This window comes from Rhinatrema bivittatum, chromosome 13 (assembly GCF_901001135.1).
Source record: "Rhinatrema bivittatum chromosome 13, aRhiBiv1.1, whole genome shotgun sequence".
Taxonomy (NCBI): Eukaryota; Metazoa; Chordata; class Amphibia; order Gymnophiona; family Rhinatrematidae; genus Rhinatrema; species Rhinatrema bivittatum.
In genome coordinates, this window is record NC_042627.1 from 80,244,749 (window position 1) to 80,259,773 (window position 15,025).

Sequence of the window (15,025 nt, forward strand, 5' to 3'; positions counted from 1 at the left end):
TGAAGGGGGAGGCGACCTGGGGGCCACAGTCAGCCCCAAGGCTAAGACAATGCGACGGACGCCACCACCAGGAGGTCAGGAACAGGAAGAGATTGCTGCTGCCCGGTGGTTTCCAACCCGCCGCCCGGCTGCGAGGGAGAAGCTGCAGATTGCCCGACGGTCCCAACCTGCCAAGCAGCCAGAAAAAAAAAGCCAGAAGGCAATTCCCAACCTGCCCCACAGCAGAAGTGAAGAAGAGGGACTGTGGCTGCCGAAAGAATCTTTGGTGTGTGTGAGCAGGAGGGAGCATGTGTTTGTGTGTCTGAGTATATTTATTTATTTATTTATTTTTAATTTTTATATACCGGAATTCCTGTATGCAATACAAATCATTCCGGTTTACAAGTAACGAAAAGGTTGCCCTGGTCTGGGAGGTTAGACCGGGGTTTTGTACATAGAACATTAAATATTGAACAATAACAATCAACCATTATATGTGCATTATATGTGCATTATATGTGCATTATATGTGCATTATATGTGCATTATATGTGCATTATATGTGCATGAAAAGGAGCATTAAGTTAGGTGAAGAGACCAAGCTCTAGGGATGATGGAGTAAGAGTCTAAATAGTTCTTTTTGAGCAATACATTATGCAGACTATAGCAGGAAAAGTTGTGCTATCCACGCATAGGGTGGGAGTCCAGGCCTGTCACTTCTCTGGGTGTGTGTTTGAGCATGTAGGTGTCAAAGGCAGAACTTGTGTGTGTGAGAGAGAATGTGTGTATGTAGAGAGGGAAGAGAAAGCTTGTACATCCCTCTCCCACTAATCTAGGACAATCTCAGGGTGACTGGAAATAATAAATAAAAAAATTCCCAGGTATGGAGAGCATGAATCCTTATCCTTAGTTTTAATTTGTGGATATTATTTGATGGATGTGTTGAAATATTGGTATTTGGGCAATTTAAAGCTAATATTATGAGTTTTTAATTATTGTATCTTCCATTCATCAACTGTTTTGAAAAATTATTTTTATTAGTATGTTTATGCTATTATGATTTATGTATTTATTTCTTGATTTTATTGTTTAATGGCTGAAGATTGGTGACTATTTATTTTGTTTTTCCATTGTTGCACTGAATACAGAGTCTGACTTGTAGTTTCCAATTCAGTTTTTTGCCTGCATGTTTTTATTTATACTTTGCTTTCTTTTTTCTGTATTTGGTGAGGGTCTGTGTTCTGCATTTCTGACCAAGGAGAGGTATTCTGCTATCATTTAGGGATCTATAGCGGCTTGGTTTGTTCTGTTTTCCTAATAGGAGGTGTATTGGTGTTTTGGGGCCTGGTGCAATATTTGCAGTGCTGCCTTCTCATTGATGGGGTTCTTGCTTTTAAGTGCTGGCAGTTAGTGCTGTTTTGGTGTGGGAGGCTTATTATATTTTAATTGTAATTTACTCATAGCTTTCTGAGGGTCAAGCCCACACCCAACGTGTTACACTAGTCCTAATGCATTATGGGTTCTAAATGTTGTGTTTTTCCATAGGATTTTCTGGTTGGCACCATAGCAGTGCATGTAAATATAATAACATACATGTTGTATGTAATAGTTGTAATTTTTTATCTCAGAAGACAGTGCTTTGAATATTTTTCGTGTAAAATCTGTTGTTATGAATGCTTATTTTTAAGAGGGTGGGAGTGCGATGCAGAGGTATAAGGTTCCCCTAGGGCACCTGATCCTCGCACTGGCCATGGGTTCCGGGGGAGGTGGGGGTGACAGTTTTTAAGGTTGCGCAGACAGGCTCGCACCGGCCCTGCTCTGACGTGATGTCAGCAATATTCTTCCAGTCGGGGGCACAGGGAAATGTAAAAATAATGAGGTCAGAATCCAGCTGAATAAACTTATCCGGTTAGCTAGGCTGAGATATTTTAGCAATGAGTCCACACTGCTGAATATATTTGGTGATCTTATAGTTACCCGGATAAGTTTAATCTGGCTAACCGGATAACTAGCTCCTCCGCACCTGGAGTTCCCCTTTATTTATTTGGCTGATTATCCAGGTAAACAGCCGGCTTCGTGGTGGCCGCTGAGTGCAGCCGAATATTGAAAGAGCCCCATAAGTCAGTACAGAACCAGCTAGGTAGTGCTGACTATCCACCTCACTGCCTTTTAAAAGGAAAATATTTCAATGCTGTAAGGTGAATATTGCTATTTGCCATGTTGACTGGTTCACAGAGTATAGTTTTCTTGCACTGTGTAACTGGCTCTTCACTATTTCAGGTATTATTAAACAGGAAGGTAATAATTTACTGTACTCTAAGTCTGAGCAAACAACGGATGTCCTGCTCTATCCAAAGGATGCTGGTCTCCATCATCTTGCACCCCACCCTGACATGACCCCCTATAAGAGGGACTGAAGCTTGCCATCCTCCAGTGCCACAAACAGCCCAGCTTTTCAGGATCTCCACCATGAATATGCATGAGACAGATCTGCATGCACTGTCTCCGTTGTATGCAAATCTATCTCATGTATATTCATGGTGGAGATCCTGAAAAGCTGGCTTGTTTGTGGCCCTCAGAGGGGAGTTCGCCAGTCGTGGCCTACTACCAGCAACCCCCAGACTTCCAGTCTAGGAAAGGTTAACATATACGAGAGGTCATGCATTCCAAGAATTATTCCTGTCTAATTCTCAGGTCAGCAAAATGTATTTGTTTAAAATCATAAATAAAACTATTTGGATGGCTGTGAGTCGACATGCCACTGACTAATGAAGTCCTTGTATTATCTGTCATGCAGTGCTGGTCACCACATCTCAAAAAAGATAGAGCAGAATTAGAAAAGGGAAGGGCGACCACAATGATAAAGGGGATGGAACGAATCCCCTATGAGGAAAGTCTAAAGAGGTTAGGACTCTTCAGCTTGAACGGAGATGGCTGAGGGGGGATATGATAGAGGTCTTTAAAATAATGAGTGGATTGGAATGAGTAAATCTTAATCAGTTGTTTGCTCTTTCAAAAAGTACAAAGACCAGGGGACACACAATGAATGTGTTAGGTAATACATTTGAAACTAATAAGAGAAAATATTTTTTTCTCAACACATAATTAAGCTCTGGAATTTGTTGCCAGAGGATATGGTGAGAGCTATTAGTGTAGCTGTGTTTAAAAAAAGGTTTGGACAAGTTCCTGGAAGAAAAGCCCATAAACCATTATTAAGGTGGAGTTGCAGAAATCCCCTGCTTATTCTTGGGATAAGCAGCTTGGAATCTTATCTACCCCTTGGGATCCTGCCAGGTACTTGTGACCTGGCTTGGCCACTGTTGGAAACAGGACACTGGGCTTGATGGCCCTTTGGTCTGACCCAGTATGGCAAGTCTTATGTTCTCTTCCTGGAGCTAATTGAGTTTTTCAAAGCCTATCTACATCTCGTACAGTACCTCAGCAGGATTCAGTTTGTGGTGGAACTCGCACTCGGAATTCAAATCTGTCGATTTTGTCCTGGCTGAAACCTAAGCACTGCAGCCTCTCTCCCTGGCATCAGAGTCCTCTCTCCTACTGCGGTGATGTCATAAACCCTTCCGTGCTAGGAACCAGGGACTTTGTGCCATCATTTCCTGTTGTGCTTCCAGCACGTGGCTCATCCAGGGAGCAGCCGCGAGCCCAAGCGCTCATTCACAATGCAGTTGCTGAGTCAGGGTGGTGCTCTCGTAGATCAGCCAACCACGGCTGGTGCAAGGGAAGTAGGCACCCTAGGGGACTTTTGCCTTGAGCTTGCCACCCCCGACTCCTATCTCCTTTGCGCCACTGACTGTGTGTTTCTCAGGGCCACGCAGCTCCTCTTTGCCATGAGCAGGATAGGCTCCGCTTGCGGCAACCACATGACTGCTCTTCGGTGCCCCCTAAGGGTCAGCGCCATAGGCAAGCGCCTTGTTCGCCTAAGGGATGCGCAGGCCCTGCAGCCAACTAATTCCGAGATCTGGAGAAAGCCAAGAGCCAGTCCAGGTTTCTAAATCTTCCTTCTCTAAGCAATTGCTGGCAACTTCTTTTTCAATGCATGAGAAGCAAGATTAAAAGTTGGACATGCAGCCAGAAATATAGAAGGTGATAATGAGCTTGCCCAGAGAAGTCCTTATGAAAATCTTGCTTGCTTCCTTTGAGTCTGCATTTAAGGAGGTGCAAAGTACATGTGGGGATTTGATTATGCAATGTCCCTCTCCCAGGCTTATCCCATCCCTTTTTCTCTCCAAGTATAAAGTTGGTGTGTGATGATTGAGTGTGCAATTTTACCTGCGTGGGGGTGTGGGTGAATAACCAGGCCATGCTTTTACGCAGAGAAATATGAGTTTACTGGCTTTAAAAATGTCTGATTTTGCCCCATAAATCATTTTTCTCCCATTTTGAAAATGAAACAATAGACTCCCGTGCATGCTGGAGAAATTCTGTTGCATAAAAGAAGCAGCTTTAGTGACCCAGGTTTTCCCTGAGGGGGATGGCGCTCCTGTTGGCCCTTCCGCTTCTGGTACCAGTGACATCTGCTTAAAAATACATATCCAGCGACACCAAAGAGGGGACTGGTTTCCTCTTGCAAAGCAAATGCTGGAGCGTGCTGCTTCGCCAGCTGGTCCACATGCCAGGCCCACCAGCAGCAGTGCTCCTAGTATTAATAGTTGGGAGTCCCAGCTGGGAAATTACCACCAATAATTTCCCCCATCCTATCTCTCAAACTAGGTAAGCCCCAGTAAACACCATAAACTTAAACTGTGTTTACAAAATGGACTGCTGTTACCTAACGTCCTACAGACCAAAAGTATCACAGCCTCCTGATTTTACTGCTTGTCTCTTTCCAATTCCTTGCAAGCTGGGTCCTTTTTATTGGTTCTGCCCTCTGGCTATAGACGCATTTCATAATGTATGAAAGTTCCTATAGGTTTCCATTGTTCAGCGCAACCTTTTTCTCTGCCTCAACAGATTTGTGTCGCGTTTTGTAAAATAAGCTGTTAGCAAAATGAGAGCTTTTTGTGTTCAGAAAATGTTGTCTGCAATGATTGTTTGCCTAGGTCAAGGCCCAAGGCCTGCTCCTCTCTCCATATAATGCACTTACATCTTACTGCCACAGTGCGGTCTCCTCCTGGGGCAGGAGCGTGAGGACCGAGCAGTTGGATTGGGAGAGAGGGATTGGGAATTTGCGAAGAAGGCGGTGGGGACTGAGAGAGAAGGTTAGGACTGGGGGATGAGGTGAAGGGGCAGAGAGTGGGCACTAAGATGAACTGGGGGGTGTGGTAGGGTCTGAGGAATGAGATTGGTGGGGGAGATAAATAATATTGGGAAAAGGGGTGACTAAAGGATGAGGTTCTGGGTAAGGTACAGTGTGGATAGAGGGATTCAGTTTAGAGAAGAGATGACTGAGGGAAGAGATGCTGGAGGTCTATTAAAATGAGTGGAGTGGAGCGAGTAAACATGAAGTACAAAGACTAGGGGACATGCAATGAAGTTACTGGGTAATACATTTAAAACACATAGAAAATATTTTTTTACTCTGCCCATAATTAAGCTCTGGAATTCATTGCCCAAAGATGTGGTGAAAGCTGTTAGTGTAGCTGGGTTAAAAAAAAAAAAAAAGTTTTGGACAAGTTCCTGGCAGAAAAGTCTATAAACCATTATTAAGGTGGAGTTGCAGAAATCCACTTCTTAGCCCTGGGATAAGCAGCTTGGAATCTTTCTACCCCTTGCGATCGTGCCAGGTACCTGTGACCTGGATTAGCCACTGTTGGAAACAGGATGCTGGGCCTGATGGACCCTTGGTCTGACCCAGTAAGGCAAGTCTTATGTTGAGAAGAGAGCGAAAGGAGACTGAGAGAGAAAACTGGAGGGAGGGGGAATGGGATTGGCAACTGCGGGATGAGGTTGGAGGGAAGGAGAGTGGAAAGTGATGGATGAGGTTAGGAGGAAGGAGTGCAAAAGCTGAGGGCTGAGATTATGAGGGAGGGAGAGTGGGGAATGAGAGGAGTAGGGGCTGAGAGGGGAGCGTGAGGATTGAGGGATAAGGTTGGGAGAGGAGGAGAAGTATTTGTGACTGAGGGATGAAGATGGGAGGAAGAAGAGCAGAAATTGAGAGATGAGGGTCACGTGACGCAGCAGTAAAGGATGGTGATTGATTTAGATTGCTCTGAGATGCAAGGATGGGGAGAGAGCAAGCCGTAAGGTGATGACAGAGAAGGTCACGGTTTCAGAAAAAAAACGTTATCTGAGGACTAAAGCATAGTTTACTCCTCACTGCCTGGGAAAATGGTGAGAAAATACACTTTATCTGGGCCATCTTGGCATCCAAGCTGATGTCTACAGTTGGGGAGATACGTGGCTGGGCGAGAAGATGCAAAAGGTGCACTTATTAACCGTTACAAGAGAGAAGCTGGAGGCACTGGAGCATTCTCATAAGAGAGCCCTTGAAAAGCAAGATGACCTGGAGAATAGAAGCCCGAGTAATAACTTCCATGTTGTTGGTTTTCCGTAGGGAGCAGAGGGCTGGCTACTTCATATGGTGAGCACAGAATGCAGGGCAGGAGTTCTGAAAAACAACTGGGCTGATAGGGCCTGGTGCTGGCGCTTTCAGAGAACGGGCATCCCAGAGCAGTGATCCTGAGCCTACACAATGTCAATGTTAAGGGCAAAATAATAGAGGTATGCAGGAAATTTAAGGACCAGAGGAGATATATCTTTCAGGACTTTTCAGCAGTCTTACAGAAAAGGAAACGGGGATCTCGAAGGTCAAGAGGGAGCTTTGGCAAAAGGGGTGCCATATGCTATGCTATGCTATACCCTGCCTGCCTCAGGGTGAGTAATGCCGGCAAAGTCATTATTTTCAGTGATGTGAAGGAAACCAAACTATTTGCCCAGTGGCTTCAATCAGCAGACGGCAATAACGCTCATTGAGGCTGCATATCTTTTTGTACATATAGGGGGTGCTCACTCCATCAAGATTTGTATCTTATAACCTGCACAAAGACATTTCGAGCATTTTTAAGTGTTTTTTTTATTTAAGCAGGTATTTTCCAAAATTCTGTTCTTAGTATTTGCTGATCATGACCGCACAGGCTATTTTTGGTGTGTATTGGTTCTGTGGCATTGATGCTATTTTCATTTCGGATATTTTAAATGTTACATGTCATTTCATTTGTCTTATTTTATTTATTTAAAAACATTTGTTACCCGCCCTTCCTATGTTCAGGGTGGGGTACAATGGTTACATATATAATTAATTCATAAATAAAGCATACATAAAAGAGTAATCAAAACTGGAAATCACAATAAAATACATAAAACCATTATACAGATCAAATCATCAAAATCAAATAAAATACAGATAAAATCTAAAATAAAAACACTGTAAGGAAACTTAACTTAAAAAGACAGCAGTCCGGCCAGGTGTATAATCCGGGACCGCAGCAGAGTCTATTTCATGTCTGGCTAACTCAAGAAGGCTTTTTAGAATAAATGTTTTTTAATGCTTTCTTTTAAAATTGTTTTATTTTCATGTAATTCTAGATATCATTAAATGGCAAATTAGGCATATTCAGCCACTTCTCCAGCTAAATTCTGTAATTTAGCCGGATAAAAAAAGAAGCATTCTGGGGAGGGGTTTACTTATCCGACTAATTACAGCTCAATACGCTAAAGTGCGGCTGCAGTTACCCTTTTCCTAACCTGCTTTCTACTCACTTTCCGGCCGCGTTAGCCCTTCCTGCGATCCACAATCCCCTTTAACCGATTCTTACCGCCTCTTTAAATCCCCGGGTAACCCCTTCCGCCCACGGCATGTATATTACATGTAAACGAGCGAATTAGCTATTCCCTCCCATACAGTAACGCGCGCCCCGACTATCGCTATTTTACCCTGCCGTTTTGCCCCGCGTTTAACCTGCTAAATTACCGCCTACCCCTACTCCTGCATTAGAGGCAAGGGTTAAGGGTAGACGGCAAACTTTCCCACAAAAGAAAACCTAAAAATGGGTATAAATACCTTGGATGTCACTTTCCGAATCCCCCATCTCCGGGCGGGCATGTGGTCATCGAGGCGGGAGCCGGCGGGCGCGTGTTTATCCAGGCGGCGGCGGTGGGAGCCGGCGGGCGTGCGTTCATCCGGCGGGCTGTCATCGAGGCGGGAGCCGGCCGGCGGGCGGGCGTGCGTTCATCCAGGCGGTGGTGGGAGCCGGCGGGCGCGCGTTTATCCAGGCGGCGGCGGTGGGGAGCCGGCGGGCGCGCGTTTATCCAGGCGGCGGTGGGAGCCGGCGGGCGCGCGTTTGTCCAGGCGGCGGGTGGGAGCCGGCGGGCGCGCGTTTGTCCAGGCGGCGGTGGGAGCCGGCGGGCGGGCACGCGTTCATCCAGGCTGCGTGACGTCACGCCTTGAGCGCCGAAATTGCACGGGCGTACACAGGCGTGCATGCATTCATTCATTGCCGGCGGGGGGTTGCTGGAGGCCGCTTTCGCCGCCGGCTCCCTCCGCCTGGATGAACGCACGCCCGCCGGCTCCCACCACCGCCTGGATGAACGCGCGCCCACCCGCCCGCCGGCTCCCACCTCGAACGTGTGCCCGCCGGCTCCCGCCAGTAACTTTACTTTTTTTACACTTTTGTTTTAATTTTCGCCTGCGCCTTGCTTCGGGAGGGGGGGAACCGTCCACTTCCTGGTACCTGTCATTTCAAATGTCAGTTGAAATGACAGGTACCAGCGCACCCAGGATACTGTATAGGTGCTGTATTAAGTGCCTATACAGTAAAATGGGTTGCGCGGGCCTAACCTTCGCCTAACGCTTCGCATTTGCAAGCAATTTAAATAGAGCATCGAGCGGTATGTGAGCAGGACTGTGCATGCGGGGAACGAGGGTGCGCCCGGCACTGCCGCACTCGGCACTGCCGCACTCTTTCTAACGCGGCCTTACTGTATTTAGCCAAATTTCAGAGATATCCAGCTAAGCCGTGACATGTGGGTGACATCATCAGACAGCACCAAAAGGATCTCTCTCTAAGCTCGTAGACCTCTTGCTTGACTGAGCCTGCACACATTGCCTCATAAGCTCCCAGTTTGTTTGTTTTTTTTGTTATACCTTAATTTTTCTATTTAAATGTTACCTTGCTGGCTCAGCAGTCCCCCAAACAGCCCTTTCCAATGCTGCCTTCATTTAAAAAAAAAAAAAATGAAAGAAGCCATAATAAGTGGGTTTAAATATTGTATTTGTGGATGAAAAATGTCAATTACAGTTGGACATGAGCTTTGCTACCTTTCGGGCTGCTACAGTAAGGTGCGCAGAGCGCACTGTTAGCCTGTGTTTGGCCACGCGTTTTCCACGCACTATTTTTACCCCTTTTACAGTAAGGGGTAATAGCGCGTTGAGAACGCGCAGCCAACCCCCCTGAAACTAATAGGATTTGCATGTTGCGGGCGCTATTAGTTATTCCCGTGCGATCTCAGAAATTAACTGCTGCCAAAGGCAGGTGTTAATTTCGGCCGGCACTGGGGAAGTGTTCTGAAAAACCTGCTTTTCTGTACACCCGCCGACTTAATATCATAGCGATATTAAAGCAGAGGCCCCAAAAAAGAAATTAAAAAAAAAAAATTAAAAATCTGCCCACGGGTTGGAAGAGGGAAGCTCAATTATGCCGTTCTAGACCTCTCATGATTTTAAACACCTCTATCATATCCCCCCTCAGTCGTCTCTTCTCCAAGCTGAAAAGTCCTAACCTCTTTAGTCTTTCCTCATAGGGGAGTTGTTCCATCCCCTTTATCATTTTGGTTGCCCTTCTCTGTACCTTCTCCATCGCAATTATATCTTTTTTGAGATGCGGCGACCAGAATTGTACACAGTATTCAAGGTGTGGTCTCACCATGGAGCGATACAGAGGCATTATGACATTTTCCATTTTATTCACCATTCCCTTTCTAGTAATTCCTAACATTCTGTTTGCTTTTTTGACTGCCGCAGCACACTGAACCGACGATTTCAATGTGTTATCCACTATGACGCCTAGATCTCTTTCTTGGGTGGTAGCACCTAATATGGAACCCAACATTGTGTAATTATAGCCTGGGTTATTTTTCCCTATATGCATCACCTTGCACTTATCCACATTAAATTTCATCTGCCATTTGGATGCCCAATTTTCCAGTCTCACAAGTTCTTCCTGCAATTTATCACAATCTGCTTGGGATTTAACTACTCTGAATAATTTTGTGTCATCTGCAAATTTGATTCTTACTCGTCGTATTTCTTTCCAGATCATTTATAAATATATTGAACAGTAAGGGTCCCAATACAGATCCCTGAGGCACTCCACTGTCCACTCCCTTCCACTGAGAAAATTGTCCATTTAATCCTACTCTCTGTTTCCTGTCTTTTAGCCAGTTTGCAAACCACGAAAGGACATCGCCACCTATCCCATGACTTTTTACTTTTCCTAGAAGCCTCTCATGAGGAACTTTGTCAAACGCCTTCTGAAAATCCAAATACCCTACATCTACCGGTTCACCTTTATCCACCTGCGAGCTGGCCGCATAAACTTTTAATTATCCAGGTTTCAAATCCCAGCATTTCTTTGGCTAAATCTGAACAAATGGTGCCGGACCTGGACCTTAAGGAAATCATTTTTCAAGCTGCAGTGTTTAGTAATGGAAACCCCCCCAGCAGCTCAGTCGCGAGCACTTCTGGGTGGTAACTGTGCAGACCGCTTGTGTTAAGCCCCAGTCTCTGTCTTGATCTGTTGCAGCACAAGCTGGTCATGAGCTCCAGAATCATTTTGGATCCAGAAAGTGCCAGCAACAGAGAAACACTGAGTGAGAGCTTTGGGATCACACTCCCAATCATCAATCGAAGAAAGGCGGCGCCTGTAAGTAAATCACCAGACTTCTCTAACTTTTCCTTGGGATTTCTCTGCTGGCTGGAACTTTTCTTTTTGGTAGAAATAGTGAGCAGCTTTGAGGAGGATTAGTAGCAAGATCTTGCCTGAAGGTTCAGGTTGCAGAGGTGGAGAGGGAGATTGGAGACAAAGGGATGCGGCTGGAAGGATGGAGAGTCGAGAGCGAGGAATGAAGCTGAGTGGGAACTGATGGAGGGGAACAAGAATGGGGACTGAGGGACGAGGCTGGCGGAGAGGCAGTGGTGTACTAAGGGGAAGCAGTCCACCCCGGGTGACAGCCAGGAGGGGGTGCTATCGGGAGGGTTGAAATGAAGCCCTCGACCCTTTTTTTTAATGTATTTTTTTCAGTTGTGTGTCTTTGTGGCTGCCTGCAGGCTGCACCACTGATTGAGGCAGCAGAACAGAGGGGACCAATAAGAGGGAGGCTTATCTGCGGAGCAGGTAGGGTGCCTCATTGGGGCTAATTATGGAGGCAGGCGAGCAGCAGTTCAGCATGGGATAGAAGGCAGGACCGTGCTTCGGCTGGAAACAAGGTCCCACCTTCTACCCCCCATCCACGTGCGAAACGCAGGCCAGCAAGGAGTGTCAGACCAGGATGGGAGCTCTCTGAAGCTCGTTTCTGCAACCATGGCAGATTCGAGGAGGAAGCGTGCTGTCTGTCCGCTCGTTTCTCTTCCAGTTGCAGTGCCAGCGCAGCATTTGAGTTGAGCAGAAAACAGTTCAGTGAGCATGAGCAATGACAGTGAGGTAGTATGGGAGGGGAGAGGGGGTGGGGAACAAGACTGCTGGGGACTGGGGTGTCGGAGTGGAGAGGGGGTTGAGAAGCATGTATGAGAGCCTATCTGTGTATGAGAGCCTGTGTGTAAGCATGTGTATGAGAGAGAAAGGTGTGTATGGTGAAAGCACATATGTGCGTGTGAGAGAAAGAAAGGGGGTGTATGTAAGATCGTGTGTGTGTGAGAGAGAGGATAAAGTTTGTGTAGCACCTTTCTCCCAATTCACAACAATCTCAGGATCACTGGAAATCAAAATATCCCAGATATGAGTGGGAGATTTTTTAAAATTCTTATTAGTTTCATTATTGGATGTTATTTGATATGTCTGCTGTTTAGAAATAATATATTGGTGTTTTGAGAAATTTATACACATTTTTATGTGGTTTTATTTATTGGATGTTATTCTACTCAAACTGTTTTTTGAAATTTTTATTTTTTTTTAGTATGGCTTTAATTTTATGATTTGTTTGTTTGGTTTTTCTTGATTTTATTGTTTGTTTGGTCTTTCTGAGGTCCATATTCAAATGCACTTAGCCAGATAACTAGAAAGTTATCCAGCTGCGTGAAAATTCGGCCACATCTGGCTAGAATTTAGCCAGATAAGTATGGGGGTGATGCAGGGGCAGGCCAGAGATGTTCCAGTGACGAGCTGAGTTAGCTGGATCAGTTATCTGGCTAACTCCGATATTCAGAGTTAACTGGATGACTTACCCGGCTAACTTTAGTTGGCCACAGGGCTGTCCTAAAGTTAGCCGAATAAACATATTCAGCTAACTTTAAGATAGCTGGAAATATTCAGTGGTGTGGCTGCACTGCTGAATATATGAGCAAAGTTAATTGGATAAGTTAATCCGGCTAACTTGGTGAGCCGCACAGCAGCTGAATATGGACCTCTCTGTATTCTGTAAATGTAACCAAGATGAGGGATTCTGCTAGTGTACGGTTTCTGTATAGGGGGCTAATGCAGTCCAGCTTGTTCTGTTTTCAATAGGAGGTATATTGGTCTTCTAGGGTCTGTTGTAATATTTGTAGTATTGCTTTTTTCCTATGTAGGGTTGTTATTGATCAAGTCTTCAGGATAGGTTGAATGTGAAGACTTGATTTCCTGTGTTTTTTGTTTAAAATAAAATACAGTAATACCTGTTCACTGAAGTACTAATGTCCTGTATTTTTCTTGTTTCCAGTTTGCTTATTGTACAGTACTTAATGTACTATTTTAAAAATCTACTTCTAAACAGAATATATCTTTCTGTGTGTTCTAATTTTTTAAATTATATATGGGGGTGTCAAAAGAAGTATCCACCCTGGGTGCCAAATACTTTATGTATGCCACCGGCGAGAGGGAGGGTGGAGCATGAGCGAGAAGGTTGGCAGGGGAGGGAGAGCAGGAATTGAAGGATGAGGCTTGGGGAGAGGGAGAGTGGGGGGTGAGGAATGAGGTCGAGTGAGGATGGAGTGAGGATTTGATTTGTATCAAGTGATTTGTATCGAGTGAGGATTTGATTTGTATCAAGAAAGTCGGTATATAAAAGCCTTAAATAAATAAATGGAGGAATAAGGGAGGGAGAGTTGCAATTGAGAGATGATGCTGGAGGAGAGAGATACTGGGAACAGAGGATTGAGGTTGGGAGGGAAAGAGTGGAGACTGAGGGATGTGTTTAGGAAGAGCAGAGTGGGGGCTGAGCGATGACGCCCAGAGGAGAGAGAACAGGAACGGAGATTGTAGTAAGATCCTTGGTTTCTGAGTCACGTCATCATTTTCTTTATTTCTTTATTCTGCCTATAATAACTGTGTCATGCTAGGTGGATTACAAAATACAAATAAAGCAATATCATAAAACAGTAATAAGATATTGAGAAAAAAAAAGAAATTACATAAAAGCCTTTCTAAATAAGGCTGCCTTAACAGTCTTAAGAACAATTTAAAATCAGAAAGGTGGCTTATCTCCACTGATAAATTTATTCCACAGGACAACACCCCTAAAAGATAGAGCCTGTGACTTTGTGTCCTGTAAATGAACATCCTTAGCTGAAGGTAAATGCAGAAGTTTCTTAGCTGAATGCAACACTCGTTTGGGGTCATACTCTGAAAAAAGGCCTCAATATATTTAGTACATTATCATGATTTGACTTGAATATAAGGGTTACAATCTTATTTATTTATTTATTTATAGCTTCTTTTATACCGCGGTACGTATGGACATACATCACCTCGGTTTACAGTGAAAACAATAAATTAAACTTAAACTTAATCCTCTCTTCATCAGGCACCCAATGAAGCTGGCACAACAACGGTGTCACATGGTCTTGCCTAGGGGCATTCGGCTGAATTGACTGCGATCTATTCTTAGGAATTCCAAAGTGCAAAGAGTTATCCCAGAGTCAAGAAGTGTCATAATAAACGCCTGAACTAAAGAACAAAAATCAGACTGATCAATTAGAAGCCTGAGATGTCATAGTTACTTCAACTTAAAATATCCTGAAAAAAGAACCGAATTTAGTTGTTTTCTACACGACAATAATGGGTCAAAAAAGAACCCCAAATTCTGAACATGACCGGCATGTTCAGTGTTAATACCAGCAATAGAAATGTTAGGCAGTCCTTCTGGTCGTGGTTTACATGAAAACCAAGGAGCCTCAGTTTTCACCAGATTAAGAACCAGAGCATTCTCTGACAGCAGGCTGACGTGCAAGATGAAATCTGGGTATAAACTGATTGCCAATTAGTATCCACTTCGAAATATAACTGAATATCAACTGCAAAATTCCTAAAGAAGAGATCAAAGGAATCTAGTAGTTTACATAGAGGCTGTAAATAAAGATTGAAAAGGGTAGGAAACAGCCCACTACATCCATTAAATACCAGTCAGAACATTACAAACCCATCATTACTTGTTGAAACCTGAGAGAGAGGATGAAAACCATTGAAACACAACCCCAGTTACACCAAAAGATTCAAGTCACAGAAGGAGAATCTCATGGTTTACCTATAATCTCAAATAACTGAATAAATACTGATTATATAACCAAAAGAATATCCACAATAGTCAATTAAATATTCTGTTTTTACTACAACATTAAATCAATTTCCTGACCACAATAATTCACTACAATACTGATGTCATATTCATTCTATATTACTATGGCTTATTTTAATAAATAGGTAGAATTTATTTCATTATAACTTTAATGCTATCTCCACGTTATTTAATAGTCATTTACTATTATTATTAGTATCTATTTGATTGTACTGTTGTCTTTCTCTTATGAATAATTGTAACGTATTTGATGTTTTTAATTGTGTGTGTCTGTTGTAAACCGCCTAGACGGCCAGATCCTGGCAAATTCGCGGTATATAAAAAC

General features: G+C 44.1%; 1 protein-coding gene across 1 annotated transcript in view; it reads left to right on the top strand.

Moving 5' to 3' along the window:
• LOC115074756 (IQ domain-containing protein H-like) overlaps positions 1-15,025 on the top strand; it is a 109,979-nt gene that overhangs the window by 15,989 nt on the left and 78,965 nt on the right. The window contains exon 5 of the mRNA XM_029574517.1: positions 10,737-10,856. Within this exon, the coding sequence (XP_029430377.1) occupies positions 10,737-10,856 (120 nt within the window). The remainder of the gene's footprint in view (positions 1-10,736; positions 10,857-15,025) is intronic.